The sequence below is a fragment of the Silene latifolia genome, chromosome 3 (assembly GCF_048544455.1).
Source record: "Silene latifolia isolate original U9 population chromosome 3, ASM4854445v1, whole genome shotgun sequence".
Taxonomy (NCBI): Eukaryota; Viridiplantae; Streptophyta; class Magnoliopsida; order Caryophyllales; family Caryophyllaceae; genus Silene; species Silene latifolia.
Genome location: NC_133528.1, coordinates 23,706,630 through 23,730,487, shown reverse-complemented (window position 1 = coordinate 23,730,487; position 23,858 = coordinate 23,706,630). Strand labels below are relative to the sequence as shown.

Here is a 23,858-nt window from a genome sequence, read left to right as displayed (position 1 = left end):
ACAACCATGTGGAGGGGGATATGGTACGGCCCAATAACCAAGCCGAGGAAGAAGTTCGACATGCGCAGAATACGCTCAACACGCATCGAAGGTCCATACCACGGCATAGACTACGCTGGGGCAAATTGATGGGGCATATTCTGCACCCGCCGACCGAGTCAACATATTGAGCAAGGTCAAAGCTAAAAGACAAAGAAGTCAACATATTAACACCCTTAACCGACGAAGCCTGTTTACTGTCACTGGGTCTCGGCTAGGCATCTAGCCGGCCGAGAAGCATATCTCACGTACTCACATCCAAATCCCCTCGATGGAGTCAACCAGCTCGCCGGCCGCCATGGGTCCCTCGGCCGAGGGTAAGACAGTCTTTCCACCTGCTACGACCACTTGGCCACTTGGTCACTACGTGACAAAAAGTAAAAGTCTATAAATACTCATCTCTCATTGAGAAAACGATCCCAAACTATCTGAATATCATCTTAATCTGGTATAAACTCACTTATCTCTCTACAATATACTTTGCCAAGTTAACACACAACTTATCTCTTTAAGTTTACTGACTTGAGCGTCGGAGTGAGTACGCTCGGTACACTGCCGAGCCCCGGTTTGTTCATTTTTACAGGAGAGAGTGAAAGGAAGAGACAAGCAACGACATCATTCTACAAGCTTAAGTGGTCATAATCCTGCTCCGGAATTACACCCGGAACAAGTGTATTATGTCATATAGAATTAAAATCATGGTTGCATAAACATAAACACATAAGTACATAAGCATATTTTATTAGTCATATAACCTACGGAGTATATCATATACAAACAACCATGTCGTACTATCAAGTATCAACCATGTACGATCATTTCACTTAAATATCAACTTCATTTAGTGGTCAACATTCATTATTGTAAGTGGCCTTCGCCCTTCTGTATATTAAAATCATTTGATTATGTTCTATTGTTCTTCATATAAAAATATTAGCCTATTTTAATATAATAAGCGTGACACACACTGACACACGAATACACTAAAAATAAAATTTCATAATTTAAGATATGCAATTTATTCCGTTAGATTGCACTTGTTGCGTGGTCGTTATCAACTTTTGTTCTTCCCTTTATTCTCATGCACTATATATATACACCATGCACGGCAATCCGTACTGCTGCCTGATGACGACGTCGTATCATCAACTTTTGACTAATTGCATTATTAGTGGAGTTGTGAGTATATTAAACTCTTCCTACTTTGCACTATTTGAGATCATTAGTGTCCCACTAAGATAATTAGTCCCCAACATTATCAATTGATTAATGTGTGGGATTATCGACAAATACGCTTTTTTAAAAGACCATTATAATAGCTAATCGTCAGCTTAATTAGACTTTTATCTGCAGGTTAACTAGTATCTTGATCGAGATTTTAAAATTGACTGTTTTAACTCATTTTTCACTGAATAAAAACCTAATTCGTCTTTTTTGAATGACTATTTTCGTACATGTTAAGTAAATCGATTGTTGTCTTGTTTGTATGATCTCTTAATAAAATGGCGAAAGACGAACAAATAATACATATAAGTTGATATAACCCTTCCAGCCAAGTCAATACTTCGCAATTATCTATGTTCGAATTTCTCCTCACATAAAAAAGACAATAGATAACTATTGACTTACACGGTGAGTAAAAACACAATAATTATTTAGAATAATCAAATCAAAATGATTTGATAAATACGGATTTCAGCCATCCCTAATTCACTGGCATTAGACCTGTCAAACGGGTCAAACGGGCGGGTTACGGGTTCGGTCATTTCGGGTTCGGGTAAAATACGGGTCGGGTCTATTTCGGGTTTGGAAAATACGGGTTTATACGGGTCGGGTTTATACGGGTTTTGGGTCGGATTTAGGGTCAAAACGGGTCAGATTAACGCCTTTTTAAAAAAAAATCATTTTCTTTAATTATACTTATAAACACATAATTATTCTTAATTTTTTATTATTATCTAGTTTAATATATGATATTAGTAAGATTAAACATTTTTTGCTTAATATTTTCAATATCACACCATTATACGAACGGGTCGATACGGGTTTCGGGTCGGGTTCGGGTAAAAAAAACGGGTCAGAGGTGATGAGGTGGCAGTGCTGACGTGGAGTGCGATTCCACGTAATACGATGAAAGTGACGGTGTGACACACACTTCGAAGTGATGACGTGGCATGTGATCGAGGTGATGACGTGGCAGTGCCGACATGGAATGCGGTTAGATGTAACACGGTGAAAGTAATGCGTGGCACACACTTCAAGGTGATGACGTGGCATGTCGCCTGAAATGATGACATGACAGTGCTCACGTAGAATACGGTGTGGCACACGCTTTGATGTGATAACGTGGCATATGGTTTAAGATGATGACGTGACATCCGTATATATACATATCTTTCCTTAAAATTCTATAAGTCAATACCTATTTGACATTATCAATTTTAAGGAAGATATATTTGCCTTGACCCAACGGTCAACCCGTTACGGGTCGGGTTTCGACCCGCTATTTACGGGTTAAAACGGGTTCGGGTATTTTTCGGGTTCGGGTTGAAAACACCGGGTTATTTGCGGGTTATTTACGGGTCGGGTTACGGTCGGTTTTCGGGTCGGGTCAGGTTTTGACAGGTCTAACTGGCATCCATTAATAAGAGACAATTAATCTTGTGCATTGCTAATGTCGTTTAGCACTAATTACATTATAGTGGGGTTGTTCTATTTGAATATATTATTAGCGTTGATCAACTTTTAGTATTAATTTTGTACTGAAGCGGGTAGACATGCATGGAGCAAACAAAGTAATGAACGTAAAAAGACGACAAAGACTGATTTTGAATTACGGTAGAATAAATCAAAATGACTTATTAAAGTAGCTTCACTTCTAGCTCTTGAGAAGTACCGGTTCGTTCTTCAATGCAGCTTTTTTTTGTGTTTCTAACATAAGGGTAAGATTAACTACATAAATCTGACCTTCTTACTTCGTAATTTGCCGGAATCATCGAGATAGTGGGGTAATGTCGTTAACAATAACGTAAAAAGACGACATTTGACTAGGATATGATAAATTACACCAAAAAGTGTAAAAGTTTATGTAGATAAAAAGAAGGTTAATTATAAAAAAGTGAATGGAGATAAAAGTGATGACAATGTAGTGACTTAGAGAAAGTTACACACTTACACCGTATGTAAAATGGGCCAACTTGCTTTATTATTAATTGATCCAATTACTTGGATTTGGATCTTCGAATCTCTTTAATTTTACCATTTTTCAACGTAATATAATGGCTTCTTGATAGGATCAAAGGCCGTAACTATTAAGTGACAATAATACAGTGAAGTGAGAAAAAAGGTTAAGGGAGTGGGTTCTATAGTTACGTGATATTACGTAGGTAATAGTAACATCAACGGGTCATATCGGTCGGTATACCTTTTTGGGTCAGGTCGATTCAGGTTCAAGTCGTTATCGGGTCAGGTCATTTCGGCTCAAATGATGTGTCAGGTCGGGTTGGTTTGGGTCGGGTCACTATCGGATCTAGCGATTTTATCGCATTACTTCATTTTGTCCATTAAAATTATTTCTGGGACCATTATTTGGTTTAGTTACTTTATTATTAAGTCAAACTTATCAATCGAAACACTAATCACTCTCATTTTGATCAATATTAAGCTTAATAATTGTCGGTTCATCAATTCAATCGGGTGAATATCGGGTCGAGTCACTGATTATTGAGTCGTGTCGGGTTAAGGGTCATCATCGGGTCAAGAAATTCTTGGGTTTGCTCGGGTTCGGTCGTGTCAGGCTGCCGGCTCTAGCACACCCCTAAGACGTTGTTGTTCCCCATGATAGTTAATTAACAAGCTTCCAATACCATTTTCGACTTAAGGATAATATAAAAAAACTTTCTTTCTCTTCTTTTCTAGAGAGCTAATTCTCTCCCTGGAGAGCTTTCAAGTACACCTATCTCATCTAGCATCATCGTCCCTTTTGCCTAAATCTTCCCTTTTTACTTCCCCCAAACTAAATCTGCTGCTAATTGGGTATCTTTGATCCCTTAATATTCCATTTGCCCTATAATATTCTCAGCTACCCTATTAAAGTTTAGTAATCATTTTATTTTGGGAGTATTAATTGGGGCTCGTAACCCTAATTGAATGTCAGAATTTTTACTCAGCTGGGTTTTCTCCAAATCTCTCCATATTCCATTCCATCATTAATTTGCAGTTTGCCTTAATTGGTTACTGCATTTATTTGGTCAGCTCGAGGTCTTATTCCTTTGCTGATTGGCTTTTCACTCGCTGGTGATTGACACAACGGTGAGGATTCTAGTGTTCTTTCATCTTTCCAGAGTACTTCATTACACTATTTAAAGCAAGAGTATGGCTGTTGGAGTTTCATACTCATCTTCGCATTTCATCAATCTAATTAACCCAAAAAAGAAAACCCGTCATAAATCCTACTCTCAAGACTTCTGTATCAATAATAAGAGTCACTTCTCTTCCTCAAAAAAACCTTTCCACAACAGAATGGAGACTGAAAATCAAATGGGAGGTTTTGGGCAGGGGAACGATGAACCTGGGTATGAAGTTCAACACCATGTTTTGGATCATCAGGGTTATCATCAGGCTGATCCTCAAACTGAGTTCAACCCCATGAATCCCTTACACGCAAATATTTGGAGGTACCCCAGGTCTGGTGGGGTCATCAATGTTGACCCTTCTGAGTTGGGAAAGTCTAGAGGTTTCTGGAGTCGCTGTGTATTAGGGTTCTTGGTTGACTATCGTTTATTTGAAGCAGAACTGATCAATGGTGTGATCAGGAAGAAGTGGACTACTAAGAGGACTGTTACAGTTTTTCGCATGGGGGAGGTATATGTTTTTCATTGTGATGAAACTGAGGACATGGAGGGGTTGCTGAAGAGGACCACAACAACTATTGATGGAGCTGTTATGGTCTTTTCGAAATGGTTTGCTGATACAGTGCCACGCACTGTCAGGTTTCCATATGCTGAGGTCTGGGTAAGAGTTTGCGGGCTACCATTTGAGTATTTGACCATGTAGGTAGCCAACATTGCTGGTAAGTTGTTGAGTCATAACTACCATGTGGAACCTTTTCACTTCGTACCTGATAATGATTATTTAAGGATAAAGGTTCATATTCAGCTAAATGAACCTTTAATGCCCGGTTTCTTCTTGGCCATGGAGGGGGGCTATCTTTTGTGGATCCAATTTCGTTATGAAGAGGTTTTTAAGTATTGTATTAAGTGTGGCAAGATAGGGCACAAAGGGGCTCAGTGTAGGGAGACTATTATGACTGTGATGTCTGGAATTAATGGTATGTTGGATAGGTCTTTGGAGAATGGCTTCCATGTGTTTCAATCTAGCAGTACACATACCATGTTCAACTTAGATTTGCGTGCCACTCCCTCTACTACTAAGTATCTGTCTTCCAAAGTTAGACTGGGGAATGCTAGGGGTCCTAATAAGAGAAGAAGGAGGTGGGAATCTCCTGAGAGAGCTGTGGATTTTGATCTTGGCATTACTCCTGGAGGGAGAGTCTTACCGGGTATGGCTTTTTCACTCACGGCCCAACCATTTGCTGGACCAGTGTTGTTTCATGGTGAAGCTGGAGTAGGTGACCAGGGTGCAGGTGTGGTCCATGCTGGTAATGGGCTTGGAGAGGTAGATGTTAATCCACAACCTAATGTCCAAAACATTCATGTGGCAGGAGAGGTAAATGGGGTCAGAGTGCAGGGAGATGTGGCTATGGCTGAAGCACAGGAAGTGGAAGGGGTGGGAATACAGGGGCAGGGCCAGTCAAACCAGATTCAAGATGTTGTGATGGACACTGAAAATCACCTCCCCCCTGGGGCAGGAGGTTGGCTGGAGGAGGGAGATGGTAATAATGAAATTTACCACAGTGCAGGAGAGGAGCTGGAACCTCAATGAGACGTAAACATCTTGCAACAAGGAGTTTTTGAGCAGATGCAGGCTGAGGACCCGTATGTTCTGTACTCTAATCAGAACAACCTGATTGGTGCATTAGATCGTGACCAGAGAAATCAAGCGGCCATTCTGAGCAGAATTGAAGATGATCTGGGATGGGCACACATGAAAGATGAGCACAGGGGTTACAATCAAACTTTTGACCCACCTATGGAAGGCTGGCCTACTGTATACCACTATGTTGATGGGACAACTAGGCACGTGGGTCAGGGGTCTGGACAAGCAGCTGCAAATGGGGCAGGAACTGATGGAATTCTGATGGTTACAATGGATGAAGGAAACTCTGAATCAAATAACTTGGAAACTGGAAATAATGGGGAAGCTGAAGTGAACAATGAACTTGTGAACAATGAACCTGAGGACACACCCATTGCTGATCAATTTTTCTCTGAGGATATGCGTGCTTCTGAATCTATGGCATCAGAATTTTACTCTGAGGGCAGGGATGGGGAGGAGGTTATTGTGATCTCCTCTGATGATACTGCAGGGATAAACACGGAACTGCAACTGGCTTTGGGTGGAGGGTCTGAGAAGGGACTTTCTAATAACAACTCTCAAGAGGTAACGGGAAATGACTTGCAGCATCAGCAGCACCAGCAGGTAACCCCAACACCTTCTTTCTTTTCCAGTGCTATTGTCAAGAAGGGAAAGGAATTGGATGAAGGCTCGTCAAATCTGGTTCCATGGGAGAAGGTTATGGCAGCTGAGACTCACAGGAATGGTGACAGGGATAAGGACAAGAAATCAGGTTGTACTTCTGGGGTGCAGCTCTTTGATGTTCCTGAGGTGGGTGCCAAATCTAAACTTATTGCTGCACTACCTGTTGGCAACTCCTCTGATGGTTGCCTGGGTCTCATTGATGTGTATCATGCCTCTGATATGAGGGAGGACTACAAAGAGGAGCTCAGAGAGGCAAGGAAACGTAGGTGTTGTTCTGATGCAGGCGAGTACATTATCCCAGAGTATGCAAAACAGTCAGTGGAGGAAGCAAAGGAATACTTGCGTAAAATGGCAAAAAGGCAGTGCTGGGTTCCAGAGAGCAACCGGGTTCAGCAGGATGGGCAGCAACCCACTTGGGGTTTTCGTGTACATGTGGAAGATGTGGTAATGGTGGAGTCAAGTGACTCGTCTTTGTCATCTGTGAATGGGGGGGGGGGTGTGGACTATGATCTTGGTGGCTTTGCGGAGGTTGGGCCTTCACAACCTCCTCTTACGCCATGATGGGTTTGGTTTGGAATTGTAGGGGTCTTAATAACACGCTCGCCCCTACAATTCCTAAAATAAGAGCGTTGGTAGGTAGTAAGTTTTATGATTTTCTTTTTTTAATAGAAACCAAATGTAATGCTAGTCGGCTTTTCCCTATGTTTAGGAATTTAGGGTTTGACAAGTGTTTTGGGGTTGATGCCGTGGGGGCATCGGGTGGACTTTGGGTGGGATGGAGGAAGGAATCCCGAATGTCACTGGTCAAGGCTTGTAATCATTTCATTATCCTTATGGTTCAAAAATATAATGGATTAGTATGGTATCTTGTGCTTTTTTATGGTGCCCCAAGTGTAAACTTGCGGGCATCCGTGTTACATGAGGTTGAGGAGTGGATTGGATCATGCAAGGCCCCGTTCCTTATGGTGGGGGACTTTAATCAGGTTGAGTACCGATGTGACAAACTAAGTTTGAGCCAGCGGCCCATAGGGGGAGCGGATGATTTTAGTCTATGGAAAATTCGCAATGAACTCTTGGATATCCCCTTTAAGAGACCATGTTTTACGTGGTGTAATAATCGCAAGGGGGAACAGCGGGTTTATGAAAGACTAGATAAAGCTTTTGGATCGAAGGATTGGTTCACGGTCTTCCCAAATACGGGAATTAAGCATTACCCTATCCAAATATCGGACCATGCACCCATAGAAGTGGATTTGAATCTTGCAACCATGTCTGGAAATAGACCCTATAAACTTGATGCGTGGGTTTTGGATCATGAAGAATGTGTGGAAAAAATTCGGGTTGACTGGAAAAGAAGTGATAAGGGTTCTCCGGCGTATCAAGTAAATAGGAAACTTTCTAGAATCCGGACGAGTGTTAAGCGATGGACATTGGATAAACGAGCCGAATGGAGGTGCAAATGGGATGATTTTGATCAACGATTAGAACATGGCATGACTCTGGCCATTGCAGGGAATGGGGATGAGGAGTACACAAAAGTTAACGAGGAAGTAACGGAATTTGCAAGGGCGGCGGCGGCTTTTTGGAAACAACGAGCAAAGATTAAGTGGATGGTTGATGGGGATACTTGCACAAAATACTTCTTCAATTGGGTTAAAGGTCGAGCGGGGCGGAATTATATCCACGGGGTAAAAGGCTCGGATGGAAATTGGCTCTATGAGGAGGGGCGGGTCCGAGGAGAATTCCAGAAAGCTTTTATGGATCTTTATTTATCCCTGGATGACAGTGTGGAATGGAGAGACCGCTCCCTATTTGAGCCTACACTCAAATATCTTGATCACTCTTTCCCACAAGATGAGCTGGACCGACTGAGTAGGCCTTTCACTGCTAAGGAGGTCCGCGCAGTGGTTTTCCAAATGGGTGCTCTCAAAGCTCCGGGACCTGATGGTATACCTGCGGTTTTTTTCCAACGATGCTGGTCAATGGTCAAAGGTGATTTTACAAAGGCTATCCTCTCTATCCTGAATTCTGGGAGGGTGTTACGAGAGGTAAATAGGACTTTTAGTGCGCTTATCCCAAAGAAAGAAAATCCGGAGGGAGTTACGGACTACCGTCCTATTAGTCTATGTAACGTGGTGATGAGGATTGTGACAAAATGTATAGAAAATAGACTGGCAAAGGTGATGGGCTCGTTAGTAAGTGAGACACAGAATGCTTTTCTCCCGGGAAGGAGCATGTAATACCCGTCCTTTTAGGGACCCTTTGACCAGCATTGACTGACCTTGGGAGCGGGATAGTAAGTGCTGAAGTCATCTTGGGTTGCGTGATAGGAGTGGTACTCGATAGAGTAGAGGCTACTCGGTCGAGTAGCGAGGTTACTCGATCGAGTAGGGGGCTACTCGATCGAGTATGTTGGGTACTCGATCGAGTACCCAGTTTTCAGCGAGGGTTTTATATCGCGTTTTGTTAAATCCGCATATCACTTCTGCCACTTTCCTCTTATCCTTCAGTCGCCTCTTTCCCTTCCCTTCACCTCAAAACCCCCATGGAAGCCTTTTTGAAGATCTTTGAACCTTGGGAGGGCGTCACTTGTGTCGGGTAGCGGTCTCTGGCTGAGTTTCTCCCTAATAGATATGTCATAATCATCATCCGTGCCTTTGTCTCTATAGTTAGGGTTTGCTTGTTAGTAATAGATATTTGTATGGTGGTTATAGGCTTTGCTTGGTCGCTGGATATGTTATCTGTCGGCGTGGATTGGTTGCGGTTGCTTAAAGGTAGGTTCGCCTACTCAGTTTCTGTATATGGTCTAGTGTGTCGGATGTTGTGGCTGTATTATGTTTGGTAGTTTGATATAGTAATTGTATTGTCTTTGTGGTTGTGATCGTTGTTGATGGTTCGCGAGGCGTGGCCTCGGCTGAGTGGGGTCACTTGCGGGAGTGGCTTCACGTCCTAGTTTCGCCTTCTGTGGAACCCGCCACAGAAGGGATGTGCACATTAATGGACAGGGTGCTCGCTCGATACGATGAGCGGGGATTTGGTGGGTACGGCTGCGGTCCCCCACTGGCAGGGCTGGTCCAGTGGACAGTCAGTGACAGAGTTGATTGGATTGTGGTGTTTGCGTTTGGGATTGATGGTATTGTTTACATTGATATTTGTAGTTGCCATTGTCTTATCTTGTCTCAGTACTGACCTTGTATGGTTGTTTGTTTGTTATGTGTCTGCCGTGATCCCTTATGGTGAGCAGCCGGTCTTAGCAGGTGTCGATGTTGTTGATAGCTGGAGTTCAGGCGGGGATGAGTCTTCACGAGATTCGATAGTCATAGCAAGTAGTCTCAGAGTTGTATCTTTCATATAGCTTATTGGTTTAAATCACTTGTAATACATTATTATAGTTCTTTTATTGACGTTTGATTATTACTGTCCTCGGGTAACCGAGATGGTAACACCCTTATATCCTAAGGAAGGCCTAGTTAAGGCTCCTCTGAATATGGGGGTGTTACAAAGTGGTATCAGAACGACAATTTTGGAACCTGTAACAAATGAACATAATGAACGTAGGGAGTCTAATAAAATGAACCTGGTGTATGTGTAATGGGAGCCCCAGCTGATGCTAGATTTTGGGTGAGTAGGCGCCCTCATTTCAAAATCTTGGCCCCATGATACTTAAGCCAGTCACGTGGTATGGGAATGTGGAGTCCGTGTGTATATGTGTGATGTGTATGTTAAGTGTACCGGGGTCAGCTCCGGTTAAGTCTTTGTTAGAATTAATAGAGATGTGATAGTGATATTTGGGCCGTGTATGGTAATTATTGATGAGATTATTGAAGCTCTTTGGATGATTAGTGAGCTTATATGATGGTTATGAGATGTGTGACGAAAGTTTACGTAATTGCTATGATGATAGTTATAGTATAGTGAGTTATAATTCGAGACATAGCATAAAGTAATGCATATATGCCTTATTAGGATGGTCGAAATTCTTCCGCTGCGTAATATTTGATTTGTGCGAAGTGAATTACTTATGATAGAAGGTGAAGCATGGTAGATTAATTTGTTTTGAAAGTATGCATTTATGTGATGCGTGAAAGAAAGAATTAATGTTAATCTTACGCTTCAAATTGAAGTAAACACGAGTTTAGTAGCAACGTGTAAAGTAAGTTTGAGTGTACTAGGATGGCGGGATTATGTTTAGAAATGAGTCGAGTTGGGCAATTTGTATGGTGTAATGTAATGTATGCTTTAATAGTTGAGGTGGTGCGTAGTAATGATAGTGCATGAACAAGCACGATAATTAGTGCCGAATTCCGAACGTAGTTTGGACTCGACACGTGGTGTTGTTTTGCAGGTATTCTCGGTTTACTTCGTACTTCCGACCGAGCACTTAGCTATACTTGACCGAGTGCGAGCGCTTACTTGACCGATAGACCTTACTCGATTTAGTTAGGGGGCTATGGCGTCGGGATATGATGAAATTTCCTGTAGATACTCGACGAAATAGCTTCTACTCGATCAAGTAGGGTGGTACTCGATCGAGTATCCAAGGCACTCGATCGAGTAGGGTGGTACTCGATCGAGTACCCCAGGTACTCGATCGAGTAGGTTACTGTGCAGTAATTTCTACGGATTTCTTAAAACCCCTAATCTTTCTATTTCTTCTACTTCTATCCCTATATTTCGACACACCTACAACTAATCTTCTCTCAAATTCCTTTTTTTTTTTCCTCTCAAATCTCTCTTTTCTTGGGTTGTGGTGATTCTTGGGGTTGAATTTCTTTACTTAATTTCGTTTCTTTACTTTGTTAATCAATCAAGGTATGCTTTTCTTCCTAATTTATGCGATTTATTGCTTTGAATGAGTAAGAATGGTGAAATAAACTGAAATTTTCGGTTCACATGGGTAGGTTATTTTTTTTGATGGTTGAAATATGATTCACATGCCTTCTTTTCATGTTTATTGGTGACTAATTGCTGTAAATTAGATTAGAAATTGCTAGATTTGAAATCGAAATTTCTAGGGTTTCCAAAATTGAAATTGATTTTTGGTTGTTTTACAATGGTTAGATGGTAGAATTGAGCCTTAAGTATTGTTTATATCATGTTGAAGGATAGATTTTAATGGTTTTACCCTTACAAAGTTGCCTTAAAACTCCGTCTTAAAAGTGCCTCAAATGGAAATTCGTGATTTATGATTGAAAATTGATGTTGTAATTGACGGTATAAGTATGAGTTGAACTTCAATATGAAAATTAGAAACGATAATTGATGAAAATATGCCAAAATTATCACAGCTGTAAAGACCGTCTGAAAATTCTAGTTGAGTTGTTGTTCATAATAGTGAAGGGTGGTAATTATATGCTCTAAGCTATTCTTGTCCATGAACTAGTAAGGATGACTCACATGTGATTAGAAGTGTGATTGGAACAACATTTAGAAGCATGCTAGGATATTCGAATTTGTTGAACATATGTAATCACCATGATAATTTCTTTCACAACTATGGATTATGAGTAGTAATAACCTGCGCTTACATGTCAATTTTTGGAAACTGCTGGTGAATGTGTGTACTTAGTCTCATGTTCAAAGCTAACAGGCGTAAATTATGTGCTTCACATGTTGAAAGTTGTTGATAAATTGGTATGCCTAGCTGAGTATATCGAATTCGAATTACATGAAATAAATGCTTGAATGTTTATGCAAGTTATTAAACTTATGCCTAAAGCAGATGCCGAGACTGAACCTTGGAACACGCCAAAGTAAGCGGGGAGGGGTAACCCACCCGAGACGGGGAGGGGAGTGGACTGTGGTACCCGCAGATCCCCGAATACCCTACGCTTTTTTTTGTTGATTTCAAGCGGGGAGCGTTTTGTAGCCTTGCAAAAACGCAAGATGAGACCTACGAAGTGTATAGACACCACCGTGTTAGAGGAGTTAGAGATAGAGACGGATGTCCGTCACATATTCGAGACCTTGGGTTTTACGGGTTTGTATAGGCTGAGGAAGCATACTTACCCTTTTCTTACCTTGGAGTTCATGAGCTCTTTTAACTATGACCCAAATGGGTCGATTGAGTTTAGATTGATGAATACCAGTTTTCTGTTGACCATGGATTTGTTTGCCTCTCACCTTGGGTTGGCCAAGCCTCCCAAGGATTCCATAACCGATATTCCAGCTGAGTGCGGCGTCTGCCGCCTAATGCCTTGCTTGACTGGGAAGCAAGCTCCCACCTCGAGCAACATGCGATTAATGACGTTCAAAGATATTACCTTGAGAGTCTTTCTCCGTTCCCTTTCTAACCTCCTCTATGACGAAAAGGATATCGAAAATTGAACAATCATGAGGTCTTACTTCGATGTCGTACCTCAACCCGGAGCGGGCCAGAAAGTGGTCTTTAATGCTCCTTCCATAGTTTGTCTTTGCCCTTGCCTTGATGGCTTCTTCCCCTTCCCGATACCTGAGTTGTGGTGCTATAGCCACTCGGTTAGCTGAAAAGCTAACCTCTTTTGAGGCTTCTTCGGCGTACGTGCCTCTAGCTACTCCAGTGCCTACCATGGATCGTGACTACTATCTCGACCTGAAATGGTTGAGGACCTTGGTCGACGGTAGCCTAGCGTGGAGGGTGTGGGGGATGAGTTGGATGAAGATTCCAGCTCCTGAGCACCTCCCACCCACAGAGCCCTTGGAGCCGACAGCAGTGACGGTGGACTCCGATGACGAGGAGGAGGAGGATGATGATGACAGACCCCGCCGACCCTACGGACCTATCTCATCGACGACACCATCCTCGAGGAGATGCCGGAGCCGACGAAGGGCGAGAATGCGGGAGTTCAGGTGGTGGAGAGACCCAGAGTGGTGAGGGGGCCCCGTCGAGTGAGGGAGAGGGCCTCGGAGACTAGGCCACGACCAAGAAGCACCACAAAGCGAGCGCCTTTTCCATGCTACCCTTACCTCGACACCCCGGAGACGCCGATTACAAGCGGAGAGAGTGTCATCCACCTTGACACTCCGGAACATGCACGAGATGGCGTACGCTCAGGGGATAGGGACCGAGGGACCGCATCCAGTTTGGTGGAGTGGAGTTGGGGACTACTCAGGGGTTTTCCATTCCTACGGGGTGGATCAGTCGACGTGGGGGGGCTCCTCAGTCCTTCCCCTACGGTGGCTTGACTCCATGGTACGTGGGCCCAGGAGCGGGAGTGGATGCGGGGATCGGGTCATCGGGAGCAGGTACTTCGGGTGGTGGTGATGATGAGGTGATGTTTGAGCAGCAGCAGCAGCAGCAGGAGTGATACTCCTTGTTTCTATCTTTGTTTATGATTATTAGTAGTAGTTGTTGTTGGTAGCGTGGTTAGATTTTCGGTTGTTTTAGTTGAAACTTTATTTATGAACTTGTATCGTTAGGCCATAAGGCCGGATTAGCTACTTTAACCGTTTGCAGGATGATTGAGAGTCGGGGCGTCATCCCGACTCAATTTATGTGACAGTCATGTGTATATATGTCGGTCTATGACAGGTTGTGTAAGGCACTTGGCCTGCAGGTACTCGACAGAGTACCCCACACTCTATCGAGTGGCTGCAGGAAAGGAAGAGAGAAAGCATTCTGAACTCGGGCTACTCGATCGAGTAGCCAAGACACTCGATCGAGTAACATGGCACTCGATCGAGTACCGTTACCTACTCGATCGAGTAGCACACATTCTGAGGTTTTTGAAAATTAAAAATGTTCAATCGTTTTATAACGGCAAGTTTAATGTTTAATGTGGTTATTAGTGCGTAGTAACACCTTTGAACTGTTAAATTCATATGTTGGAAGTCGTGTTTGAAGTTTATAAGTGTATTTGTCACAGCTAGTGAAGTAGCGATAGTTTCTTGTACTTTAATGTTGCATACGCCTTATTGTGACTTATTTAGCGGAATTATATCTTCTCACACACTTGTACATACCATAGTATCGTGCCTTCTAGACGGCAGTTAACTAGTCCGGTGGTTAGTGTATAATTGCTAATTTAACGAGTTTGTGCTTAACGAGTAATGTCCGCGATAGATAACATGTTTTAACCCATGTCATGAATCAAATAATAAGTAAGATGCGTGGTAAGTTGGGTGGTGAACTTCGGGGACGAAGTTCCTTTTTAGAGGGGAAGAGTAATGTCGCGAAATAAAAAGGTTGCTTTTGAATAACGTTTTGCTTGTTTGTAATGTTGTGGGTATTATGTTCTGCCTTAGTATAACGAATTACTTTAGTTCTTTAAAGTGAGTGTGGTTGTATGTTTCAAAAGACGGTTATAAAAAAAAAAAAAAAAAAAAAATAGTGCGATGAATCGTATTTGAATCACGTTGCCAAGTAACATGGTGGCATTAGTCGTACCACATGAAAGTTAATATGAGACATGTTCTAGATTGATAGTTTGATAGTTGTTACTGTGTGTTGGGTGATCGTGAGTGGCGATTCACATTGCGAGTCAGATGTTTTATATAGATATATAGAATCACGGTTGACGGTGGTGACGCTTGCATGACAGTAGTAAGAATCGATATGTATAAATGTGGACGGTGATGATGATGACATGGGGGGGGATGGTATTTCCAAGAGATAATGGTTTGACCGGGAAGGTTGGCGAGATGGTGTTGGTTCCGTGTCATGAGCGGGAGAGATGAGTTGAACTTCGGGGACGAAGTTCTTTTTAAGGGGGGAAGACTGTAATACCCGTCCTTTTAGGGACCCTTTGACCAAAGATTGACCGACCTTGGGAGCGGGAATAGTCTTAGAAGTAAGTCTTTGAAGTCATCTTGGGTTGCGTGATAGGAGTGGTACTCGATAGAGTAGAGGCTACTCGATCGAGTAGCTAGGTTACTCGATCGAGTAGGGGCTACTCGATCGAGTATGTTGGGTACTCGATCGAGTACCCGCCAGCGAGGGTTTTATATCGCGTTTTGTTAAATCCGCATATCACTTCCGCCACTTTCCTCCTATCCTTCAGTCGCCTCTTTCCCTCCCCTTCACCTCAAAACCCCCATGGAAGCCTTTTTGAAGATCTTTGAACCTTGGGAGGGCGTCACTTGTGTCGGGTAGCGGTCTCTGGCTGAGTTTCTCCCTAATAGGTATGTCATAATCATCATCCGTGCCTTTGTCTCTATAGTTAGGGTTTGCTTGTTAGTAATAGATATTTGTATGGTGGTTATAGGCTTTGCTTGGTCGCTGGATATGTTATCTCGTCGGCGTGGATTGGTTGCGGTTGCTTAAAAAGTAGGTTCGCCTACTCGGTTTACAGAGATGGTCTAGTGTGTCGGATGTTGTGGCTGTATTATGTTTGGTAGTTTGATATAGTAATTGTATTGTCTTTGTGGTTGTGATCGTTGTTGATGGTTCGCGAGGCGTGGCCTCGGCTGAGTGGGGTCACTTGCGGGAGTGGCTTCACGCCCTAGTTTCGCCTTTTGTGGAACCCGCCACAGAAGGGATGTGCACATTAATGGACAGGGTGATCGCTCGATACGATGAGCGGGGATTTGGTGGGTACGGCTGCGGTCCCCCACTGGCAGGGCTGGTCCAGTGGACAGTCAGTGACAGAGTTGATTGGATTGTGGTGTTTGCGTTTGGGATTGATGGTATTGTTTACATTGATATTTGTAGTTGCCATTGTCTTATCTTGTCTCAGTACTGACCTTGTATGGTTGTTTGTTTGTTATGTGTCTGCCGTGATCCCTTATGGTGAGCAGCCGGTCTTAGCAGGTGTTGATGTTGTTGATAGCTGGAGTTCAGGCGGGGATGAGTCTTCACGAGATTCGATAGTCATAGCAAGTAGTCTCAGAGTTGTATCTTTCATATAGCTTATTGGTTTAAATCACTTGTAATACATTATTATAGTTCTTTTATTGACGTTTGATTATTACTGTCCTCGGGTAACCGAGATGGTAACACCCTTATATCCTAAGGAAGGCCTAGTTAAGGCTCCTCTGAATATGGGGGTGTTACAGAGCATCAGTGACAATATCCTCGTGGCTCATGAGGCCATCAATAAAATCTCGTCTCATGGATATGGGAGGCAGGCTCTGGGTGCTTTTAAGGCGGATATGAGCAAGGCGTATGACAGAGTCAGATGGGATTTCTTGGAAGCAGTTTTGGTAAGGTACGGATTCCCTCAGCATTTGATCACGCTCATGATGAGCTGCGTGACGACGTTAAGCTATGAAATTCTGGTAAATGGCATCCCCTTACCACAATTCTAACCTAAATGTGGTCTACGGCAAGGTGACCCCCTATCCCCTTACCTTTTCATATTGTGTATGGAGGTGCTATCCCGCAACATTGATCACGCCCATAACCTTCGGTTGATTCATGGAATTCAACTAGTTAGGGGGGTTCGGCCAATTACACATCTCTTCTTTGCGGATGATTCGGTTTTCTTCTTCAAGGATAAAGGGGATACGGTGACCCGCTTGGTGCAACTCATAAAGGATTATTGTGAGGCGTCTGGTCAAAGGTTAAATGTGGATAAATCAGGGATACTCTTTAGCCCGAGTACCACCCTGGTTAAAGCACAAAGAATTATGAAAGCCTTCAATATCAGGAAGAACAATGGTATTGGGAAATATCTGGGTATCCCGGCGGAATTTAAAGAATCAAAAACAGGGCATCTTCAATGCACTTATTGATCATGTCACCAGACGCATCTCTTCGTGGAATGGGATCTTTCTCTCACCAGCAGGACATCTTACTCTGATTTCATCGGTTCTATCCAATCTCTCAAATTACTTTCTATCGGTCTTTAAAGTTCCGGTAAGTGTGGCAAAAAAGATTAATTCTATTTTGCCACAATTTTGGTGGACGGGATGTAAGATGGGGAATAATATCCACTGGTGCAGCAAAAACTTCCTAAGCTTGCCGAAGAGTGCGGGTGGGTTAGGCATACGTAATGTCAAATGTCTTAACCAAGCTCTCCTAGCCAAACTTGGTTGGAGAATTGTTTTTGGAGAGTCATCTCTTTTTTGCAGGATTTTCAGACAAAAGCTTTTTGGGACTCAAGTAGTACTACAAGGTATGACACCTATCAGGGGTACTGGATGTTCGTGGGGCATACGTAGTATTTTGCATGGGCTCTCAATTATTATGGAAAATATTGGTTGGAAGCCTGGTCTTGATTCGAGGTTGAATGTCTGGACAGCGAGATGGGTGGGGGGAGAGCGACCGGAGCCTAGGATTGAATGGCTAAACCATGGTAATGGCCATCTTGCTAACTTACAGATTATGAATCTTCTTCGGCCTGATGGTAGCTGGAATAAAGACTTCATAGAGGGCATGTTCACGGAGGAATGGGCTGCCCAGATTCTTGCTATTCCGAGGTGTGAAATGCGAATGGGGGATAGAGTTTACTGGCCGCGCACAACGTCGGGAATTTACACGGTAAAGAGTGGGTATGGACTTATCTTCGAAGACCATATGATAAATGCTGGGACTGTAAAGGATAATGGTAGGCTAAATGATCGAGGTCGACTTTTTTGTCGAAAAATGTTATGGAAATTACCAGTGCCACAGATGTGGAAAATTCTTATATGGAAAATTATTACCAATGTGATGCCGACTGGGCAAGAGTTTTCCAAGCGAAATATTGAAGTGGACTCCTTCTGTGGTATGTGCAAGGGAGACCAACGGGTCATGGAAACCTCTGAGCATCTCTTTAGGGACTGTGGTTTTTCGAGTAGAATCTGGGAAGGCTCGTTCCTAGGTATAAGGGTAGAGGGTGCTAGAGGCACTCCTATATCTGATTGGATCTATGACTGGATACATTATCTGAGCAAACGAGAGGAGGGGATGTGCCAGGTGATACATTTTGTGGCTGTCTTGTGGGGTTTGTGGACTCTGAGAAATAGAATAAAATTCCAGGATCAGGTTGTGCACTCGCATCTGATCACGAATATGTTCTATAACGTCGTTGGGGAGAGAGCGCAAATCTTGTGCAATGATCTGGCTTCAAAACAGACTCGGAGTGACAGGCGAATGGAGGAGGACGGATCGTCCCAAAGGGATCTTATGGCTATTCGCAATGGCAATCCTGTGCACATTCTAGGTAAGCCGGCGGGGTGTGCTGTGATACGGGTAAAAGTGGATGCTAGTTGGGTCAGGACCTTTGATGCGGCCTTCGGGTGGGTTGCGTATGATGATACGGGGCAGGAACTGGGTCGAAGGCAAGTGTGTACCAGGGCAGAATCACCACTGCAAGCTGAAGCGTTGGGCGTCCGTGATATAGTGGAATGGGCACGAGAGGAGCGGATTTATCATCTGGACATCTCATCGGATTGCTTGCAACTTATCAATCAAATAGCAGAGGTTGACAGAGGTAGCCATATGATTGAAAGGATCTTAGAGGACATTCGGAGCGCTTTTAGCTTTTTTCATTGTTTATGCTTTAGTTTTCTTCCAAGACATTTAAATGGCCTCGCGCATAGCTTAGCTAAGCAGGCCATTAAACTGTGAAATCTTTATTTACAGCTGTCAAAAAAAAAAAAAAAAAAAAAAACCATTTTCGACTTAAGGATGTTAAAGATGGTTTCATATGTCCGTTTCTTCTTTGACGTAAATTCATTTAAACACGAAGTTAATGATACAAAATCTTACCCAGTCATCTCAACCAAAACCAAAATTTTAATGTGATCATTGAAGTTCAACTATTACATTTACATCTAAGGTTGGTCGTAGTGGGGACTAACAAAATCAATGTATAATTCAACACTTTTCATGCCAAGATAAAGTAAGAAATACTCCGTAATATGTACGAGTGTCGAGTAAATGAGTAATACACTAAAAACTACTTCCTCTGTCCCGGTCATTTGTTGTCCTTTTCCATTTTTGAGTGTCTCAGTCATTTGTTGTCCTTTCTATTTTAAGAATCAACTTGATGAGTAATTTGATCATTTTCATTCAATTTGTTCCACTTGTCATTTAGTTATTGGCCTTTTCCTCATTCCTTGGTCTTTGTGCCAAAACGAAAGGACAAAAATTGACCGGGACGGAGGGAGTACATGAAATAGGGAATGAGAAAAGTAATTACTCTATATCCAATTTTCCACTATGTAAGAGCTCTTTACCATAATATATATATTTCATAAAACCTTTTTTTTGTAAGATTTTCTGCCTCAAAATTAACCAAAATTCAAGGTAAAAATTTGAATGAAGAAGGTTCCTCAATACTCCAATGAGCCAAGTCAAATCAATACTATATATTAAATCTAGAAACCAAGGGACTTAAATGTAATTAAATAAAATTATACAAATTAATATACTATATATTTTGAAATCAATAGCACCGTGTGATTGACCCAATTAAGGGATCTCAATGTAAATATTATATAGTTTGAGTTAAAATTAAATTATATAGAAGCCTGGTAATTTTCCCAAACATAGTCAATTTCCTTAAAATAAAATAATTAATTAAGATGGTCAATTTCCTTAAAATAAAATAATTAATTAAGATGGTCAATTTCAAGGAGACTAAAAGAAAGAAGATGCCTGGTAATTTAGCTTTAAAATAAACTAATTAATTAGTATAAACATGCACATTTATGGTATTAATTATTATCATCATAAAATTATATACGTATTAAATTTAAAATATATGCAATTTTATTAAACTTTATAGTTTATTAGATGTATAGAGATGTTAATTATTTAACATACGAAAATATAATAAGTAGGTTATAAATAGTTTAAGTTAGATTCCATAATACTCCGTATATAATATTGCATAATTTTTTCTATATGATTTAATGCATATATGTAATACATTTATATAAATATATAATGTTGGGAAATGTGTCCTCAACAATAGTGCGATCACATGATTTAAATATCATTATTAAATCTCATATTAAGAATACGTGAGGGATGATTCTTTATACAGTCGACTGACCGTCATTAATCGGTAATGATTGGCTAACTAGAGTTTGACATTGCTGTCGTGTGACGGTGGTGGTCAGTTGATCCCTTTAGGTCACACCTATAGAATGAGGCCCAAATAGATATTTAATTAATTGTATGCGATACGAATTAATTAATTCCTTAATTATGAGAGTGCAATTTTGCGTCTTATTTTAATGTGATTAAATAAGATTAAATTTACTAATTAAGTGTTATATTACTAAAATTGTTGAGGTATTATATAAGTTTTGAGGTAGAGGTAATTAGTTATTTAAAGTTACAAGAAGTTGTAATTTTAACCAACTAGTAATTATGGGACCCATTATATGTTGATATAATGGTAGTATACTACTCAAAAAAAGTGGAGTGTATATTATATTATTAAGTATAATATTTAAGTGTTAAATGATTACATTAATAATTAAATATGTAAGATAGTTAAACATATGACTTATAAGCATTTGTGGGACAAATGACAAAAGGCAAAAATGGACCAAATAAGGACCAATATTTCGGCCAAATAAGAAGAGCAAAAGATGCTCTTTTGTCTTTTTTGATTTATGATTAAAGCTTGATAGTGACCTTGCATACTAGCTTTAATCATTCCTACTCTTACACACTCTACCTAAACTAAACAAGAGAATAAAAACAAAAGAAAAAATATTCCCTAGAAGCTAAAAAGCCACCGGTTTTGGCTTAAAAATGAGAGCATTAGTTGCTCATTTTGTTGTTGCTTCTTTACTTGTTTTTTTCTCTCAAGTTTTTCCTCACATGCAATTGCATAAAACTCTCTAAAAATACTAATACACTCATCATATATTACTAGAGGTAGTAATGCAAGATCATTAGTATTATTAAGGTAATATTTCTACTACATATCTAGTTAATATTAGTAGGAATTTTTGGGATTAATCTTGGGTGCAATTTATTGGAGTGGCTTCTATACTTGGAGTCTTAGGAGGATCATCCATCTTATTTAGCTCAAGAACAAGTGAAGGAAGGTGACCTTACTTGTGCCCATAATTTCGAAACATATAACAATGTAAGGAACATTGTTTTTCTTATAAATCTTTCATTTTGTTATGCATGCACTAGATCTAAAGAACTAATAATTAACAAGTTAATTAGTTCACTATTAGAGGAGTCTAATAATAGGTATATAAACCTAACATATAATCCTCTTAAAATTGCATGCCTAAGTAGTAAAAATAATTTCGTCAGTAAATAAAAGAATTGTAGTAACATTAGATATAGTTATATGATAGTAATCACTCATTTGAATAGTAAAAGTAACAATATTATCAATGAGTGATTAGTGAGAGTGGTAGAAACAACAACGGGAGTAGTGAATTATCAATACTAATGCGGCAATAGTGAAAGTAATAATAATTACGGCGGGAGTAGTGAAATTATCAATATTAATGCGGTAGTAGTAACAATAACAATAATTACAGCGGGAGTAATGAAAGTAACAATGATTACGGGCAAATAGTGAAATGTTATTACTATTGTTTCATTAATAAGAGTCAAATATTAATAGTGGGAGTAGTGAATTTGTCTCTAAATTTATTTCATCGTAATTTTAGGATATATTATAAAAAATATATTAATGATAAATTTATGGGTTATGCAACTTTAAGTATTTTTATTTAATGAAAAAAAATTAGTGGTAAGTAAAGGTAGTCCGGGCGAAGCCTGACACCAATACTAGAGTTAATTACGTATAACGTAATCTCACTCTATCTTTCACATTCACATCTTAATCAACGTAGACACGACCAAATTTAATCGTTTGATAATTGGTAATTGGGTATGATCCTTGGAAATTACTTGAATAAATCGTCGGTTTAACCTAACCCGAAATTTACAGGCTAAAAAATTAATTTTACAACTTTTTTATGTGTGTATAGATTTTAAATATTAATCAGGAGCCCAGAAAGAAATTCTTCTAAATTCGCTATTGGTCCCAGGTCAAACATACTCCCAGCCCGGCAAGACCCGCCTCTCCCCTGGCAGGTTCAGGGCCTAGCCAAGTGAACCCGGCCCGGCCCTACCCAAACCCAACCCGAAAACAGTTCTACATACACGTACCCAAGACTTTGAAAAAAGATCCACGATTCGAAATAAATCCGTACACACATTACACACACACGTACGAAGCCGACTTTTCCAAGAATCTCAGCACACCTATAATTTCTCCCATCAACTCCTACTATATATATACAACCACTTCTTACTCTTCCCTCATAATTCATCACATCTCTCTTCCAAAAAAATTTGCAAAAAAGTCACAAAAAAAAAAATTCAACAACAAATTCCAAAAAACAAAGAAAGATGAAGGTAAAGAAAGGATGGATGGTGGTACAAGTAGGGTTAGAAGACGAAGGTGAAAACGGTCAAAGATTAGAGATACCAATAAATTTGATATATCATCCTTTGTTTATGAATCTGTTGGATAGAGCTCGTGAAGTTTACGGGTACCATGTCGACGGACCGCTGAAGCTGCCTTGTTCCATTGATGATTTTCTTGATCTTCGATGGCGAATTGAGAGGGAAAGTAACTCAACTATTCATCCTGCTCATCAACAACATAATAGTAGTAATCATCATCAGCATCATCGTCATTACGTTAATCATGCTTTGTCTTTTCGTTCTTGCTAGTTATTATAGTAAGTATATTGAATGAATGTGTTAGTGAGAGGTTTAGTTTTTATGATTCATGCTTCTCCAACGCTATATTCAATAAAGGTCATAGCTTCTTTACTTTCTTGTATATTTTCTTGCCCTTTCTTTATTTTCTTTGGCACATGGCATATCAATCGTGTTAATACTTTATTGGTAGCCTTTATATTACTGTATATATCAATTCAAATACGAGCATAAATAGTGACGGAGCCAAGATTTACGGTTATGAAGCGAAAATTTCAGCGGGGGCGATAAGTAATGGGATAACGTAAATTTGAAAAAATTTCGAAAATTTTAACTAAAACTTTCGAATTTTTCCTTGATCAGCGAGAGCGAGCGTCCCTGCTAAATCCCAACTAAATCCGCCACAAAGTATAGAGTACATGATTATTGAAGTGTGATTAATTATCACAATTTTGTTGGTGGCATACTATCTTGTTGTGATTGTTAGAACATGACTTAACTCAACTGGTAAGAGCTGTTTTACTTCAAATGTGAGGTAGGGCGTCGATTCTCACCCGCGACATAGTGCGTTGATGTGAGAAAAATAACCTGTCTTATGGTG

At 40.7% G+C, this 23,858-nt stretch overlaps 2 protein-coding genes across 2 annotated transcripts; both read left to right on the top strand.

Annotated features, from left to right (window-relative positions):
* The first annotated feature begins 16,656 nt into the window (after window positions 1-16,656).
* On the top strand, window positions 16,657-17,349 carry LOC141648835 (uncharacterized). The gene is made up of 2 exons (XM_074457546.1): window positions 16,657-16,893; window positions 17,110-17,349. The coding sequence occupies exons 1-2, from the start codon at window positions 16,657-16,659 to the stop codon at window positions 17,347-17,349; spliced, it is 477 nt and encodes a 158-aa protein (XP_074313647.1).
* Window positions 17,350-22,942: 5,593 nt separating this feature from the next.
* On the top strand, window positions 22,943-23,269 carry LOC141648834 (auxin-induced protein X10A-like). The gene has a single exon (XM_074457545.1). It carries the CDS (start codon window positions 22,943-22,945, stop codon window positions 23,267-23,269), a length of 327 nt encoding a protein of 108 aa, XP_074313646.1.
* Window positions 23,270-23,858: the final 589 nt, after the last annotated feature.